Source organism: Eucyclogobius newberryi, unplaced genomic scaffold (assembly GCF_026437365.1).
Source record: "Eucyclogobius newberryi isolate DKJ021-1_F unplaced genomic scaffold, fEucNew1.0.hap1 SCAF_12, whole genome shotgun sequence".
In the NCBI taxonomy this organism is placed as follows: domain Eukaryota; kingdom Metazoa; phylum Chordata; class Actinopteri; order Gobiiformes; family Gobiidae; genus Eucyclogobius; species Eucyclogobius newberryi.
In genome coordinates this window covers 38289656-38305908 of record NW_027315746.1, presented here as the reverse complement: position 1 = coordinate 38305908, position 16253 = coordinate 38289656, and the positions used below count along the sequence as shown (strand labels likewise).

Here is a 16253-nt window from a genome sequence, read left to right as displayed (position 1 = left end):
TCAATTCTTAATGAGGACTATCGTGTATAGACCTCAACTATGTCCAATAGAATGGAACAAATAATCCCAAATTTATTTTGCGATGAACAGACAGGATTTATTGAACGACAAACGCAACTTAAGTGAAGACAATCTTTACACATAATAAACCACAAACAAAAACAGCAAAACAAACCTAATTAAAAGTTCTAACCAAATTTATTATATTAAAATATTGTCCCTAGCACGTTAGTCACTTGACAGACTCACTGACTTTGGAGAGAGAGAGGTAAGGCAGGGTTGTACTTGGTCCCCCCCATTTGTTCACGGTGTACTTGGAACCATTGGCCCAATATATTAGACAATCGGAAACAATTTATGGCGTCTCAATTGATGGGACACAAAATAAAATTGCCTGCTACGCAGATTATGTCCTACTGGATCTGACTAAACCAGACATTTTCATAACAATTTCCTTCATGAAATGTGTCCAATGTCTGGATGCAAATGGAATGTAGGGTTCGATCCACTCACCAATAAATAAATAAATACATTGAATTTGTATGGTAAGGCAGAAAACCTTGAATACAATTTAAAACTCTACAATTTTCAAAAGAAAAAGGAGGCTGGGGTTTACCCTGTCTAAAAATGTATTCATTTCAGCTCAAATCATAGTGTTGCTGATGTGACCTGGAATGTGAATCTCAATGGTCTTATACTGAGAGTCATGTGGTGCCGGGGGTTCCTGTACAGGTCTTATACTGAGAGTCATGTGGTGCCGGGGGTTCCTGTACAGGTCTTATACTGAGAGTCATGTGGTGCCGGGGGTTCCTGTACAGGTCTTATACTGAGAGTCATGTGGTGCCGGGGGTTCCTGTACAGGTCTCATACTGAGAGTCATGTGGTGCCGGGGGTTCCTGTACAGGTCTTATACTGAGAGTCATGTGGTGCCGGGGGTTCCTGTACAGGTCTTATACTGAGAGTCATGTGGTGCCGGGGGTTCCTGTACAGGTCTTATACTGAGAGTCATGTGGTGCCGGGGGTTCCTGTACAGGTCTTATACTGAGAGTCATGTGGTGCCGGGGGTTCCTGTACAGGTCTTATACTGAGAGTAATGTGGTGCCGGGGGTTCCTGTACAGGTCTTATAGTGAGAGTAATGTGGTGCCGGGGGTTCCTGTACAGGTCTTATACTGAGAGTAATGTGGTGCCGGGGGTTCCTGTACAGGTCTTATATTGAGAGCCATGTGGTGCCGGGGGTTCCTGTACAGGTCTTATACTGAGAGTCATGTGGTGCCGGGGGTTCCTGTACAGGTCTCATACTGAGAGCCATGTGGTGCCGGGGGTTCCTGTACAGGTCTTATACTGAGAGTCATGTGGTGCCTGAGGTTCCTGTACAGGTCTTATACTGAGAGTAATGTGGTGCCGGGGGTTCCTGTACAGGTCTTCTACTGAGAGTCATGTGGTGCCGGGGGTTCCTGTACAGGTCTTATACTGAGAGTAATGTGGTGCCGGGGGTTCCTGTACAGGTCTTATACTGAGAGTCATGTGGTGCCGGGGGTTCCTGTACAGGTCTTATACTGAGAGTCATGTGGTGCCGGGGGTTCCTGTACAGGTCTTATACTGAGAGTCATGTGGTGCCGGGGGTTCCTGTACAGGTCTTATACTGAGAGTAATGTGGTGCCGGGGGTTCCTGTACAGGTCTCATACTGAGAGTAATGTGGTGCCTGAGGTTCCTGTACAGGTCTTATACTGAGAGTCATGTGGTGCCGGGGGTTCCTGTACAGGTCTCATACTGAGAGTCATGTGGTGCCGGGGGTTCCTGTACAGGTCTTATACTGGGAGTCATGTGGTGCCGGGGGTTCCTGTACAGGTCTTATACTGAGAGTCATGTGGTGCCGGGGGTTCCTGTACAGGTCTTACTGCAGATGACAGACGCTTGAGTCATTTGGAGGAAGTTAAGAATCCCTGGGTCAAATCTGTGCTTACAACATGGAAGGAGCTGATCAGAACATACAAACTTGACAAAATATGTTAAAATCTTAAACTGGTTGGCTTATGATCAAAGTTACTGAAATGTCCTGAATTGTCCTGAATTGTCCTGGATTGTCCTGAATTGTCCTGAATTGTCCTGAATTGTCCTGAATTGTCCTGAATTGTCCTGAAATGTCCTGAAATGTCCTGAAATGTCCTGAAATGTCCCGAAATGTCCCGAAATGTCCCGAAATGTCCCGAAATGTCCCGAAATGTCCTGAAATGTACTTGGGCCTCATAGCTCCTGCCATGGACACAATAAGCCTTTACCCCTGGAGCATACTCTGGGTGGCAGCGAAAAAAGCCCTCATAAAAAAAAGGGATGACACAAAGTGTTCCAACAATCATTCATTCATCACTTTTGTACTTTGTGACTTGAGGAGTGTTTGCATGGATGGAAAGTACCAATATCAAATCATGATTCACTTGTTTGGTCACACAGTACTACAACAGTAGAACATTCTGACACTCACATTGAGTTCTATGATCCAGAGCAGAGAGATGAAGAGCAGGTCAAACGTAACGAAGAGGCAGAAGGTCCTCCTCACGTCAGAAATAGTCTTCTTGGGCTTGAAGAGGTCACTGCACAAGGACGCAGGCGCTCTGCTGTTTATGCACACGGGCAGCTCAGCGCGAGACACACCACTACTACTGCACACACTCTCCATGTCCCAGGCCGAGCTTCAGCGGCGTCCGGGAGCTTCAGAGGTCCGGGAGCTTCAGAGGTCCGGGAGCTTCAGAGGTCCGGGAGCTTCAGAGGTCCGGGAGCTTCAGAGGTCCGGGAGCTTCAGAGGTCCGGGAGCTTCAGCTGCAGAGTCCATCTAAAAACAAGGCAAAGCAAGTTTATCTCAAGAGCTCAAATCGTACACAAGGCAATTTAAAGTGCTTCACACAAAAGGAAAAAAAGATACAAAATCACAAAGACATCAGTGAGTGCAGTGTTCTCTCTGGGCCGAGGTTTGAGGACGGCGGTGACGCCAAAACATTTTCGCTCACGCCCTCGATATGGAAGGCCAATATGATCCCACTCCGCCACTTAGGAGCGGCGTATCGCGGCGCCCGGTTCCCGCTCGCCGCGTCCTCACCGCGTCCTCGCCGCGTCCTCACGCCCTCGCCGCGTCCTCACGCCCTCGCCGCGTCCTCACGCCCTCGCCGCGTCCTCACGCCCTCGCCGCGTCCTCACGCCCTCGCCGCGTCCTCACGCCCTCGCCGCGTGATCGGGAGGGAGCGAGGGCGCGTGATCGGGAGGGAGCGAGGGCGCGTGATCGGGAGGGAGCGAGGGCGCGTGATCGGGAGGGAGCGAGGGCGCGTGATCGGGAGGGAGCGAGGGCGCGTGATCGGGAGGGAGCGAGGGCGCGTGATCGGGAGGGAGCGAGGGCGCGTGATCGGGAGGGAGCGAGGGCGCGTGATCGGGCTGCGTGATCGGGCTGCGTGATCGGGCTGCGTGATCGGGCTGAGGGATCGGGCTGAGGGCAATAAATGAGACTGGACCTTAGAGCCTGTGCCGCTCCTTAAATTGACCAGATTGAGCCACATCTGTGTCTTTGGATCATCTGAGGCCTAATCAAAGTTTGGGTCCTTTTAAATATGAGCAAAGATTGGCCCACGGGCCCCTCGGGGTTCCAGCGAGAGCAGCAGGTGCACAAGTCACACACGCACACGCACACACAGACACACACACACAGACACTCACACACACACACACACAGACACACACACACAGACACACACACACAGACACTCACACTCACACACAGACACTCACACTCACACACACACACAGACACTCACACACAGACACTCACACACACACACACACACACACAGACACTCACACACACACACACACACACACACACACACAGACACACACACACACAGACACAGACGCACACACACACACACACACAGACACAGACACAGACACAGACACAGACACAGACACAGACACAGACACAGACACAGACACAGACACAGACACAGACACACACACACACACACACACACACACACACACACACACACACACACACACACACACACACACACACACACACACACACACACACACACACACACACACACACACACTTACAACAGCACCAGAACCTACTCAGAAGAATGTCGACAGAAAATGAAAGTAGGTGTAGAAAGGCTCCGTGTTGGGGCTCGGAGCGTTATATTCACCTCACTCACCTCAGCACTGGTCCGGTCCGGATCTGGTCCGGATCTGGTCCGGATCGTTTCAACTTCACTTGGCTCAAGTTCCGGGTTTTCTTCTTCTAGTGTTTTTTTGTGGGTGGCAACAACGTTTAGGTGCGTTTGCGCTACCTGCTGGGCTGGTGGCGCAAGAAGATGGATGGAATTTAAATATACTAAAGGATACAAATGAAAATAGGCTTAATATGTAAACAAATGTACAGTTGTACAGAACATGTGATGCAGAGAGTGACAGTGAGTGATTAAATGATGGTTAAAGTGACAGTGTTTAAGAAGTGTTCATGATCCAACAGACTGAGGGGAGTGGCCTCCTGTCTGAGGGGAGTGGCCTCCTGCCCGAGGGGAGTGGCCTCCTGCCTGAGGGGAGTGGCCTCCTGCCCGAGGGGAGTGGCCTCCTGCCCGAGGGGAGTGGCCTCCTGCCTGAGGGGAGTGGCCTCCTGCCTGAGGGGAGTGGCCTCCTGCCCGAGGGGAGTGGTCTCCTGCCTGAGGGGAGTGGCCTCCTGCCCGAGGGGAGTGGCCTCCTGCCTGAGGGGAGTGGCCTCCTGCATGAGGGGAGTGGTCTCCTGCCTGAGGGGAGTGGCCTCCTGCCTGAGGGGAGTGGCCTCCTGCCTGAGGGGAGTGGCCTCCTGCCTGAGGGGAGTGGCCTCCTGCCCGAGGGGAGTGGTCTCCTGCCTGAGGGGAGTGGTCTCCTGCCTGAGGGGAGTGGCCTCCTGCCTGAGGGGAGTGGCCTCCTGCCCGAGGGGAGTGGTCTCCTGCCTGAGGGGAGTGGTCTCCTGCCTGAGGGGAGTGGCCTCCTGCCTGAGGGGAGTGGCCTCCTGCCTGAGGGGAGTGGCTAAAATAGTCTGTGCTTTGCTCTTGCACAAATATAATCATGTTCACTACATTTAGTGAAACGTGTAGTTTAAGGTGTCGCTGCTTTATACATACATATACATATATATATACATATATATATATATATTTATTTTATTTTCCAATGACAAATATCAGAATTGTCACATGTCCCTCTGAATATGACAAATAAAACACTTCCAGATTCCTTATGAAACAGCAGTAAAAGTTAACTTGGGGAACAATACTCCTGACTCATGACAGGGGGCGCTCCTGAGCCCTCCACAGCTCCACAGCTCCACCCTCCACAGCTCCACTCTCCACAGCCTGACTCACGACAGGGGGCGCTCCTGAGCCCTCCACAGCTCCACCCTCCACAGCCTGACTCACGACAGGGGGCGCTCCTGAGCCCTCCACAGCTCCACCCTCCACAGCCTGACTCACGACAGGGGGCGCTCCTGAGCCGCCTTTCTTTCTTTACAATCCGACTTATGTAAAGATACGACCATAAACTTATGATTTATTTTGGCTTGAAAAAGGCTCAATTGGAATGAATCTTGACCTTAAGTATGTGTCACATGTTTGTGTAAAGAGCTGATGAGACATACAGCACATTGTCTGTTGTCAATCAAATGTTTAAGGCGCTCATTTTCATTTGTAACGCTGAAGCCTCACGAGCACGTCTGCTTCAGACCTGAACCTGTGGAGGGTGGAGCTGTGGAGGGTGGAGCAGTGGTGGGTGGAGCAGTGGAGAGTGGAGCTGCAGCGGGTGGAGCCGTGGCAGGTGGAGCTGTGGAGGGTGGAGCTGTGGAGGGTGGAGCTGTGGGTGGAGCAGTGGAGCTGTGGCGGGTGGAGCTGTGGTGGGTGGAGCTGTGGCGGGTGGAGGGTGGAGCTGTGGTGGGTGGAGCTGTGGCGGGTGGAGGGTGGAGCTGTGGTGGGTGGAGCTGTGGCGGGTGGAGGGTGGAGCTGTGGAGGGTGGAGCTGTGTGGGTGGAGCAGTGGAGAGTGGAGCTGTGGTGGGTGGAGCTGTGGCGGGTGGAGCAGTGGAGGGTGGAGCTGTGGTGGGTGGAGCAGTGGAGGGTGGAGCTGTGGTGGGTGGAGCAGTGGGGAGTGGAGCTGTGGTGGGTGGAGCTGTGGCGGGTGGAGCAGTAGAGGGTGGAGCTGTGGTGGGTGGAGCAGTGGAGGGTGGAGCTGTGCGGGTGGAGCAGTGGAGGGTGGAGCTGTGGTGGGTGGAACAGTGGAGGGTGGAGCAGTGGCGGGTGGAGCAGTGGAGAGTGGAGCTGTGGCGGGTGGAGCAGTGGAGGGTGGAGCTGTGGTGGGTGGAGCAGTGGAGGGTGGAGCTGTGTGGGTGGAGCTGTGGTGGGTGGAGCTGTGGCGGGTGGAGCAGTGGAGGGTGGAGCTGTGGTGGGTGGAGCAGTGGAGGGTGGAGCTGTGGTGGGTGGAGCAGTGGGGAGTGGAGCTGTGGTGGGTGGAGCTATGGCGGGTGGAGCAGTAGAGGGTGGAGCTGTGGTGGGTGGAGCAGTGGAGGGTGGAGCTGTGTGGGTGGAGCTGTGGTGGGTGGAGCTGTGGCGGGTGGAGCAGTGGAGGGTGGAGCTGTGGTGGGTGGAACAGTGGAGGGTGGAGCAGTGGCGGGTGGAGCAGTGGAGAGTGGAGCTGTGGCGGGTGGAGCAGTGGAGGGTGGAGCTGTGGTGGGTGGAACAGTGGAGGGTGGAGCAGTGGCGGGTGGAGCAGTGGAGAGTGGAGCTGTGGCGGGTGGAGCAGTGGAGGGTGGAGCTGTGGTGGGTGGAGCAGTGGAGGGTGGAGCTGTGGTGGGTGGAGCAGTGGGGAGTGGAGCTGTGGTGGGTGGAGCTATGGCGGGTGGAGCAGTAGAGGGTGGAGCTGTGGTGGGTGGAGCAGTGGAGGGTGGAGCTGTGTGGGTGGAGCTGTGGTGGGTGGAGCTGTGGCGGGTGGAGCAGTGGAGGGTGGAGCTGTGGTGGGTGGAACAGTGGAGGGTGGAGCAGTGGCGGGTGGAGCAGTGGAGGGTGGAGCTGTGGTGGGTGGAGCAGTGGAGGGTGGAGCTGTGGTGGGTGGAGCAGTGGGGAGTGGAGCTGTGGTGGGTGGAGCTATGGCGGGTGGAGCAGTAGAGGGTGGAGCTGTGGTGGGTGGAGCAGTGGAGGGTGGAGCTGTGTGGGTGGAGCTGTGGTGGGTGGAGCTGTGGCGGGTGGAGCAGTGGAGGGTGGAGCTGTGGTGGGTGGAACAGTGGAGGGTGGAGCAGTGGCGGGTGGAGCAGTGGAGAGTGGAGCTGTGGCGGGTGGAGCAGTGGAGGGTGGAGCTGTGGTGGGTGGAACAGTGGAGGGTGGAGCAGTGGCGGGTGGAGCAGTGGAGAGTGGAGCTGTGGCGGGTGGAGCAGTGGAGGGTGGAGCTGTGGTGGGTGGAGCAGTGGAGGGTGGAGCTGTGGTGGGTGGAGCAGTGGGGAGTGGAGCTGTGGTGGGTGGAGCTGTGGCGGGTGGAGCAGTGGAGGGTGGAGCTGTGGTGGGTGGAACAGTGGAGGGTGGAGCAGTGGCGGGTGGAGCAGTGGAGAGTGGAGCTGTGGTGGGTGGAGCAGTGGAGGGTGGAGCTGTGTGGGTGGAGCTGTGGTGGGTGGAGCTGTGGCGGGTGGAGCAGTGGAGGGTGGAGCTGTGGTGGGTGGAACAGTGGAGGGTGGAGCAGTGGCGGGTGGAGCAGTGGAGAGTGGAGCTGTGGCGGGTGGAGCAGTGGAGGGTGGAGCTGTGGTGGGTGGAACAGTGGAGGGTGGAGCAGTGGCGGGTGGAGCAGTGGAGGGTGGAGCTGTGGTGGGTGGAACAGTGGAGGGTGGAGCAGTGGCGAGTGGAGCTGTGGTGGGTGGAGCTGCGGCGGGTGGAGCTGTGGCGGGTGGAGCAGTGGAGGGTGGAGCTGTGGAGGGTGGAGCTGTGGCGGGTGGAGCAGTGGAGGGTGGAGCTGTGGTGGGTGGAACAGTGGAGGGTGGAGCTGTGGAGGGTGGAGCTGTGGCGGGTGGAGCAGTGGAGGGTGGAGCTGTGGTGGGTGGAACAGTGGAGGGTGGAGCAGTGGCGGGTGGAGCAGTGGAGGGTGGAGCTGTGGTGGGTGGAACAGTGGAGGGTGGAGCAGTGGCGAGTGGAGCTGTGGTGGGTGGAGCTGCGGCGGGTGGAGCTGTGGCGGGTGGAGCAGTGGAGGGTGGAGCTGTGGTGGGTGGAACAGTGGAGGGTGGAGCTGTGGAGGGTGGAGCTGCGGCGGGTGGAGCTGTGGAGGGTGGAGCTGTGGAGGGTGGAGCTGTGGAGGGTGGAGCTGTGGTGGGTGGAACAGTGGAGGGTGGAGCTGTGGAGGGTGGAGCTGCGGCGGGTGGAGCTGTGGAGGGTGGAGCTGTGGAGGGTGGAGCTGTGGAGGGTGGAGCTGTGTCTTTAAATCCCTCTTAAGCCAAAAAAGCCCAATTCAAATGTTTCTTTTATTAGTCATGAAAAGAAAATCAAAGCTTTAACATCGTCAGCAGCAGAATAACAGGTTATGATGCGAAGAATGTTTACGTGTAAAGTATTTGTACATGTCAATACATGATCAAATACATGATCAAATACTGCAATGTATTTGAGTAATGATTCTGAACAGAATAATAACACGACTCTACAGAAGTATGTGGGTTTACTCCCTCAGTCGTGCCCTGTGGTTTCCCCGCCTGGGCCCTCAGAGTGAAGAGAACCAAGAAGCAGGACAAAAGGGAAACTGAACAGAGAAGGAAGGGTGTTTCTATCCCTTATGTGTCTGGCCTGTCGGAAAAACTGCAGAGAAGTTTTAGACAACACGAAGTCCCTGTTTATTTTAAACCAGGAAACACTTTAAGACAAAAACTGGTTCACCCTAAGGACAAGTTGCCGACTCAAAAACAGAGAAATGTAGTTTATTCGATCCAATGCAGTGAAGAAAGCTGTAAAGAACGTTACATAGGTGAGACGAAACAGCCTCTGCACAAGAGGTTCTATCAGCACAGAAGAAATACAAGTTCAGGACCTCAGAGTGCCGTGCATCTCCATCTTGAAGCCTCTAATCACTCGTTTGAAGACGTGAGGTGAAGGTTTTAAGCAGGAGAAAAGATGGTTTGAAAGAGGAGTTAAGGAAGCTATTTTTGTTAAAAAAGAAAAACCTTCTTTAAACAGAAACGGAGGTCTAAGGTTCAATCTTCCTGTAGTCTACAATGGTATCCTGAACCCCTGGAGAGGTAGAGGACCAGGACCAGGACATTTAGATGCTCATCAGGTCCTCAGGGTGAGCCAGGGTCTCACAAAGACAAAGGGGAGACTAAGAGCCCATTAAAGGGTTGAATAGGCTCAGTAGATACAAAGAGGGTAAGTTTCTGTTGAAACAAACAACTCTTTCCTCTTCAGGAAGGCTCCTCCCAATGGGCGGGACTTACCACAGAATAGTATAAATATCGGAGTTCTCGACCTAAATTCTTTTATTGACAATGACTCTTGGATGAAGTCGAAACGCCTATTTTTTCTAACTGAGTCCAGATGAAACAACTGAAGCTTTTTCTATAACTCTACAGAATAATAACAGAACTGAACAAGAATAATAACAGAACTGAACAGAATAATAACAGAACTGAAGTGAATACACTTTCACTGATGGTTAATATTCTGCGTGTATCAAAGCAGGATCATATTCTCTGAAGTATTGAAAGATTATCTCAGTGCATCATGTGCTCGTGATGGGCCAAACTCAAGATGTTTGATTCAATCTGATCCCAGTAATACTATGACAAATATCGCAATATTGATCCAATACCAATGACTTTTGTACCAAAATACAGGGAAACGCCTCGACCACAGCGTCCTCTGCTTTTGCACGAGAATCGATACGTCTGGACACCTGTGTCAGTATGGAGGTATCAATATCTGCCCATCACGAGTATCACGAGTATCACGAGTATCACGAGTATCACGAGTGTGTACCTGGTCAGAGCACATTCTAGAACACGTGCCATAGTCACTACTATAAGGTTGTAATCATCTATTCATCTGCATCTTAATATTGTGTTCTATTCCTCCACTTGTCAGTCACACGCCGCAGGAAAGCCCCGCCCCCTGAGGCAACCTGACAACAGGTGTATCAGCAGTAGGCGGGGCGTAGGGGGTGTGGTCGAGCGGATCCACAGCTGGGAGGGGGCGTGAACACGTGTGGGTCGCTGATGCCCAGGCGCAGGTCGAAGAAGCGTGTGGAGGTGGTCACGCTGGTGTTGTGGGTGTAGGTCTCCTGTACGGGGTAACAGTCCTTCACCGTGTACACGCCCACCCACGCCTCATCTGGAGACACAGCACCAGAGTCACTCACAGGACACAATGTGTAATTATATATATATATATATATATATATATATATATATATATATATATATATATGACACAGAAGCAGTACTTACTCTGGCGAGCAGGCTTGCGGTCGGACCACTCCTGGACCTCCATGCTGTCCCCGGGACCACCCAATGTGTACTGGTCTTCAAAGGTGGAGTTGTCTGGAACATCGAAGGGGTCCCAGGACTGGCTCAGAGGGAGTTTGGCACATTCCTTAGTCTTCTGATCGATCATAAAGAGCACCGCGCTCTGGTACAGATAGATGAACTCAAAAAACCTGGAAGACATGGAAACATGGGAAAACTAATGTTATACCTGCTCCAATCCAAATATACACAAACATGTAGGTGTAGTGTACAGCTGTGTGATGACCATTTGAATTGAATATATATATATATATATATATATATATATATATATATATATATATATATATATATATAGTTTATTTATAAAGCACAATTCGTACTCAAGGCAATTAAAGAAAATGCATTAAAATCACAAAGACATGACAGAAATCACAAAACCTTCATTTCTATACATTCAGTTTAACAATTTTGCCAACATGAATCATACATTTTGTGCTGCAGAGATGAAGTCTGCAGACGATCACCTTCTCAGCAGAGGGCGCTGTAGTCTCTGTTTGTCCCTGGCTGTGGCTCCAGCGTACCACATGGTGATGGAGGAGGTGATGGAGGAGGTGATGGAGGAGGTGATGGAGGAGGTGATGGAGGAGGTGATGGAGGAGGTGATGGAGGAGGTGATGGAGGAGGTGATGGAGGAGGTGATGGAGGAGGTGAGGATGGACTCAATGATGGCCGTGTAGAACTGCTCCATCATCAGCTTGTCTTCCCTCAGCTGCTGCAGGAAGTACATCCTCTGCTGGTTCTTCTTCATGAGGAGCTGATGGTGGCTCCTCCCACTTAAGGTCCTGGTGATGGTGGCTCCTCCCACTTAAGGTCCTGGTGATGGTGGCTCCTCCCACTTGAGGTCCTGGTGATGGTGGAGCAGAGGAGGTGGAGGGAGTCCACGGTGGAGATGGTGGAGTCTGTGATGGTGAGGGGGGGGGTGACCTTCCTGAAGTCCACGATCATCTCCACCAATGTTCCCTGGAATTCTTCATGTGTCTCAGCAAACACACAAACCCCCTGAGCGGCCCCTTGGACCATTGTGAGCAACATCAGACGCTGTGGCCACGCCCATATCACATCTGTCCAAGATACATGCTTTATTAAAAGAATCAAATTACAGCAGCAATTTAGCAAATTACATTAATTAAGTGCTTTAATCCACCAACAATGAAAAAGCAAACATCTTGTTCATGTTCATGACATGTGTAGCAGGAGCGGACTGGGTGAAAAAAGTGGCCCAGGAGTTGAAGTAATATTTATTAAAGGGAGCACTGCAGGGGGTCTGGGGGACCCAAGAAAAATGTCCTTCTTTTTATCCATTTATTAAATAGACTCAGTTGGACAGAGTTGAGATATATATATATTATATATTGAGTATATATATATATATATATATATATATATATATATATATATATATATATATAATATATATATATATATATATATATATATATATATAAATGATATATATATATATATATATATATATATGTATATATATATATATATAAATGATATATATATATATATATATATATATATAAATGATATATATATATATATATATGTATGTATGTATGTATGATATCCTTCGATATCATTTCAGCTTGATTCAATAGGTCTGGAGCTGATTATTGGTAATTGTGCACGTGCACAGTTTAGAGGGAACGTCATCTCCACCGTCTTCTGGGCCTTGAACTCCAGGTTGTTACCGCACTGCACCTCCTGAAGACAGACTCCTCCACACTCAAGATGAGCCCAATCATGGCGATGAGGGTGGTGTCGTCATGGCGATGAGGGTGGTGTCGTCATGGCGATGAGGGTGGTGTCGTCATGGCGATGAGGGTGGTGTCGTCATGGCGATGAGGGTGGTGGTCTGCAAACTTGATCAGTTTTTTATGGAGTCATGGCTGGAGGTGCAGCAGTTTGTCACAGGGAGAAGAGCAGGGGAGAAAGTACACAGCCCTGTGGAGCTCCTGTGGAGCTCCCCCTGCAGGTGGAGTCAGTGCTCCCCCTGCAGGTGGAGTCAGCGCTCCACCTGCAGGTGGAGTCAGCGCTCCACCTGCAGGTGGAGTCAGCGCTCCCCCTGCAGGTGGAGTCAGGCAGGTTGAGCTGGGAGAGCTTGTCCTGGAGCAGAGCAGGAGGTGGTGTTGATGCAGAGCTGAAGTCCACAAACAGGATCCTGACGTAGGTTCCCGGGGAGTCCAGGTGCTGCAGGTGAAGTGGAGAGCCAGGTTGATGGCGTCGTCCACAGACCTGTTGGTTCTGTAGGTGAACTGCAGGGGGTCCAGCAGGAGGTCCAGCAGGAGGTCCAGCAGGAGGTCCAGCAGGGGGTCCAGCAGGGGGTCCAGCAGGGGGTCCAGCAGGAGGTCCAGCAGGAGGTCCAGCAGGAGGTCCAGCAGGGGGTCCAGCAGGGAGGAGGTGAAGGACTTGAGGTGGGGGAGGACCAGGCGCTCAAATGACTTCATGACTACAGACGTTAGTGCCACAGGTCTGTGGTCATTAAGTCCAGTGATCCGGGGCTTCTTGGGGACAGGGACAATGATGGACGACTTGAGGCAGGCTGGGACATGGCATGACTCTACAGTGTCTCAGGGCGGAAAGAGTCTGTTTACATCCTATTTAAATCCTGTCTACATCCCGTTTACATCCTGTCTGAACTGAGAGTATATATATCATATATTTAGTATTTGTATAGATTAGAAGTGCACTGTTATAATTTAGATATTATTCCCCTTGTGCTGCTGTTGAAGCCTTGATAAACATCAGTCAGAGGTTATAATGGTCATTACTCTTGGTTACAATAACTCCTTATCTGTGAAAGTCGATATATGAGTTTATCTTTTACAATCTGTGACAAATATTTCAATACATCTTGTATGATGTGTGTGCCCGGAGGCGGCGGCATGTCCCGTACCTCTGACACGGGGAGTGCTTCTTGTGCTGCTGCAGAAGCCGGAGCCGGTGGTTCGGGGCGTCGTAGGAAAGTGCGGCGCGGCTGTTCCTCCCGGTGCTGTGGTCGTACTGCACCCAGCGGCCCTCCCACTGCGCCGGGGCGAGGCAGGGCGACGGAGCCGGTAACGGAGACGGAGAGGCTGCGGCTGAGGCTCCGGGGTGCTCCCGGGACAAGCAGCACAGCACCGCGGAGAAGAGCAGGAGCACCGGGCCGGACATGGCGCTGATCAGGGCGGGATGGTCGTAGTGCGGTCCCGTTACAGGCACCTGCTGAAGCACCAGAGGCCACTGCGTCATCAGAGAGTCTAGAGAGACAAGGGGGCTGTTGCCACGGCAATTGTGGCGGCCATCTTGTGACTGGAAGAGCAACAATTCTAGAAACATTCTAATAGGAACACCGGGGTGACACAGGGGTGACACCGCGGTGACACCGGGGTGACACAGGGGTGACACAGGGGTGACACCGGGGTGACACAGGGGTGACACAGGGGTGACACAGGGGTGACACAGGAGTGACACCGGGGTGACACCGGGGTGACACAGGGGTGACACCGGGGTGACACAGGGGTGACACAGGGGTGACACCGGGGTGACACAGGGGTGACACAGGGGTGACACCGGGGTGACACAGGGGTGACACAGGGGTGACAGAGGGGTGACACAGGGGTGACACAGGGGTGACACAGGGGTGACACAGGGGTGACACAGGGGTGACACAGGAGTGACACCGGGGTGACACCGGGGTGACAGCGGGGTGACACAGGGGTGACACCGGGGTGACACAGGGGTGACACAGGGGTGACACCGGGGTGACACAGGGGTGACACAGGGGTGACACCGGGGTGACACAGGGGTGACACAGGGGTGACACAGGGGTGACACCGGGGTGACACAGGGGTGACACAGGGGTGACACCGGGGTGACACAGGGGTGACACAGGGGTGACACAGGAGTGACACAGGGGTCACACAGGGGTGACACAGGAGCGACACAGGAGTGACACAGGAGTGACACAGGGGTGACACAGGGGTCACACAGGGGTCACACAGGGGTGACACTGGGGTCACACAGGGGTCACACAGGAGTGACACTGGGGTGACACAGGAGTGACACAGGAGTGACACAGGGGTGACACAGGGGTCACACAGGGGTCACACAGGGGTCACACAGGGGTGACACAGGAGTGACACAGGAGTGACACAGGAGTGACACAGGGGTGACACAGGGGTCACACAGGGGTCACACAGGGGTGACACTGGGGTCACACAGGGGTCACACAGGGGTGACACTGGGGTGACACAGGAGTGACACCGAGGTGACACCGGGGTGACACAGGGGTGACACAGGGGTGACACAGGAGTGACACAGGAGTGACACAGGGGTCACACAGGGGTCACACAGGGGTGACACTGGGGTCACACAGGGGTCACACAGGGGTGACACTGGGGTGACACAGGAGTGACACCGAGGTGACACCGGGGTGACACAGGGGTGACACAGGGGTGACACAGGAGTGACACAGGAGTGACACAGGGGTGACACAGGGGTCACACAGGGGTGACACTGGGGTGACACAGGGGTGACACAGGAGTGACCCAGGGGTGACACAGGAGTGACACAGGAGTGACACAGGAGTGACACAGGGGTGACACTGGGGTGACACAGGGGTGACACAGGAGTGACCCAGGGGTGACACAGGGGTGACACAGGGGTCACACAGGGGTGACATCGGGGTGACACCGGGATGACACAGGAGTGACCCAGGGGTGATACAGGGGTGACACAGGGGTGACACAGGAGTGACACAGGGGTGACACAGGAGTGACACAGGGGTGACACAGGGGTCACACAGGGGTAACACAGGGGTGACACAGGGGTCACACAGGGGTGACACTGGGGTGACACAGGAGTGACACCGAGGTGACACCGGGGTGACACAGGGGTGACACAGGGGTCACACAGGGGTAACACAGGGGTGACACAGGGGTCACACAGGGGTGACACTGGGGTGACACAGGAGTGACACCGAGGTGACACCGAGGTGACACCGGGGTGACACAGGGGTGACACAGGAGTGACACAGGGGTGACACAGGGGTGACACAGGAGTGACACAGGGGTGACACAGGGGTCACACAGGGGTGACACTGGGGTGACACAGGGGTGACACAGGAGTGACACAGGGGTGACACAGGGGTGACACAGGGGTCACACAGGGGTGACACTGGGGTGACACAGGGGTGACACAGGAGTGACACAGGGGTCACACAGGGGTGACACTGGGGTGACACCGGGGTGACACAGGGGTAACACAGGAGTGACACAGGAGTGACACAGGAGTGACACAGGGGTGACACAGGGGTCACACAGGGGTGACACTGGGGTGACACAGGGGTGACACAGGAGTGACACAGGGGTCACACAGGGGTGACACTGGGGTGACACAGGAGTGACACCGAGGTGACACCGGGGTGACACAGGGGTGACACAGGGGTGACACAGGAGTGACACAGGAGTGACACAGGAGTGACACAGGGGTGACACAGGAGTGACCCAGGGGTGACACAGGGGTGACACAGGGGTCACACAGGGGTGACATCGGGGTGACACCGGGATGACACAGGAGTGACCCAGGGGTGATACAGGGGTGACACAGGGGTGACACAGGAGTGACACAGGGGTCACACAGGGGTCACACAGGGGTGACACAGGGGTCACACAGGGGTGACACTGGGGTGACACAG

At 53.8% G+C, this 16253-nt stretch overlaps 2 protein-coding genes across 2 annotated transcripts in view; both read right to left on the bottom strand.

The window, feature by feature from the left end:
- Positions 1-4279, bottom strand: part of stard3nl (STARD3 N-terminal like) — a 31657-nt gene extending 27378 nt beyond the window's left edge. The window contains exons 1-2 of the mRNA XM_072441975.1: positions 4208-4279; positions 2485-2832 (exon numbers count right to left, since the gene is read on the bottom strand). Coding sequence (XP_072298076.1) covers positions 2485-2679 — 195 coding nt within the window. The 5' untranslated portion in view covers positions 2680-2832; positions 4208-4279. The remainder of the gene's footprint in view (positions 1-2484; positions 2833-4207) is intronic.
- Positions 4280-9690: 5411 nt separating this feature from the next.
- Positions 9691-13894, bottom strand: epdr1 (ependymin related 1). Its single transcript, XM_072440522.1, has 3 exons — positions 13473-13894; positions 10490-10698; positions 9691-10373 (listed from the first exon to the last, which is right to left on the bottom strand). The coding sequence occupies exons 1-3, from the start codon at positions 13892-13894 to the stop codon at positions 10180-10182; spliced, it is 825 nt and encodes a 274-aa protein (XP_072296623.1). The 3' UTR covers positions 9691-10179.
- Positions 13895-16253: the final 2359 nt, after the last annotated feature.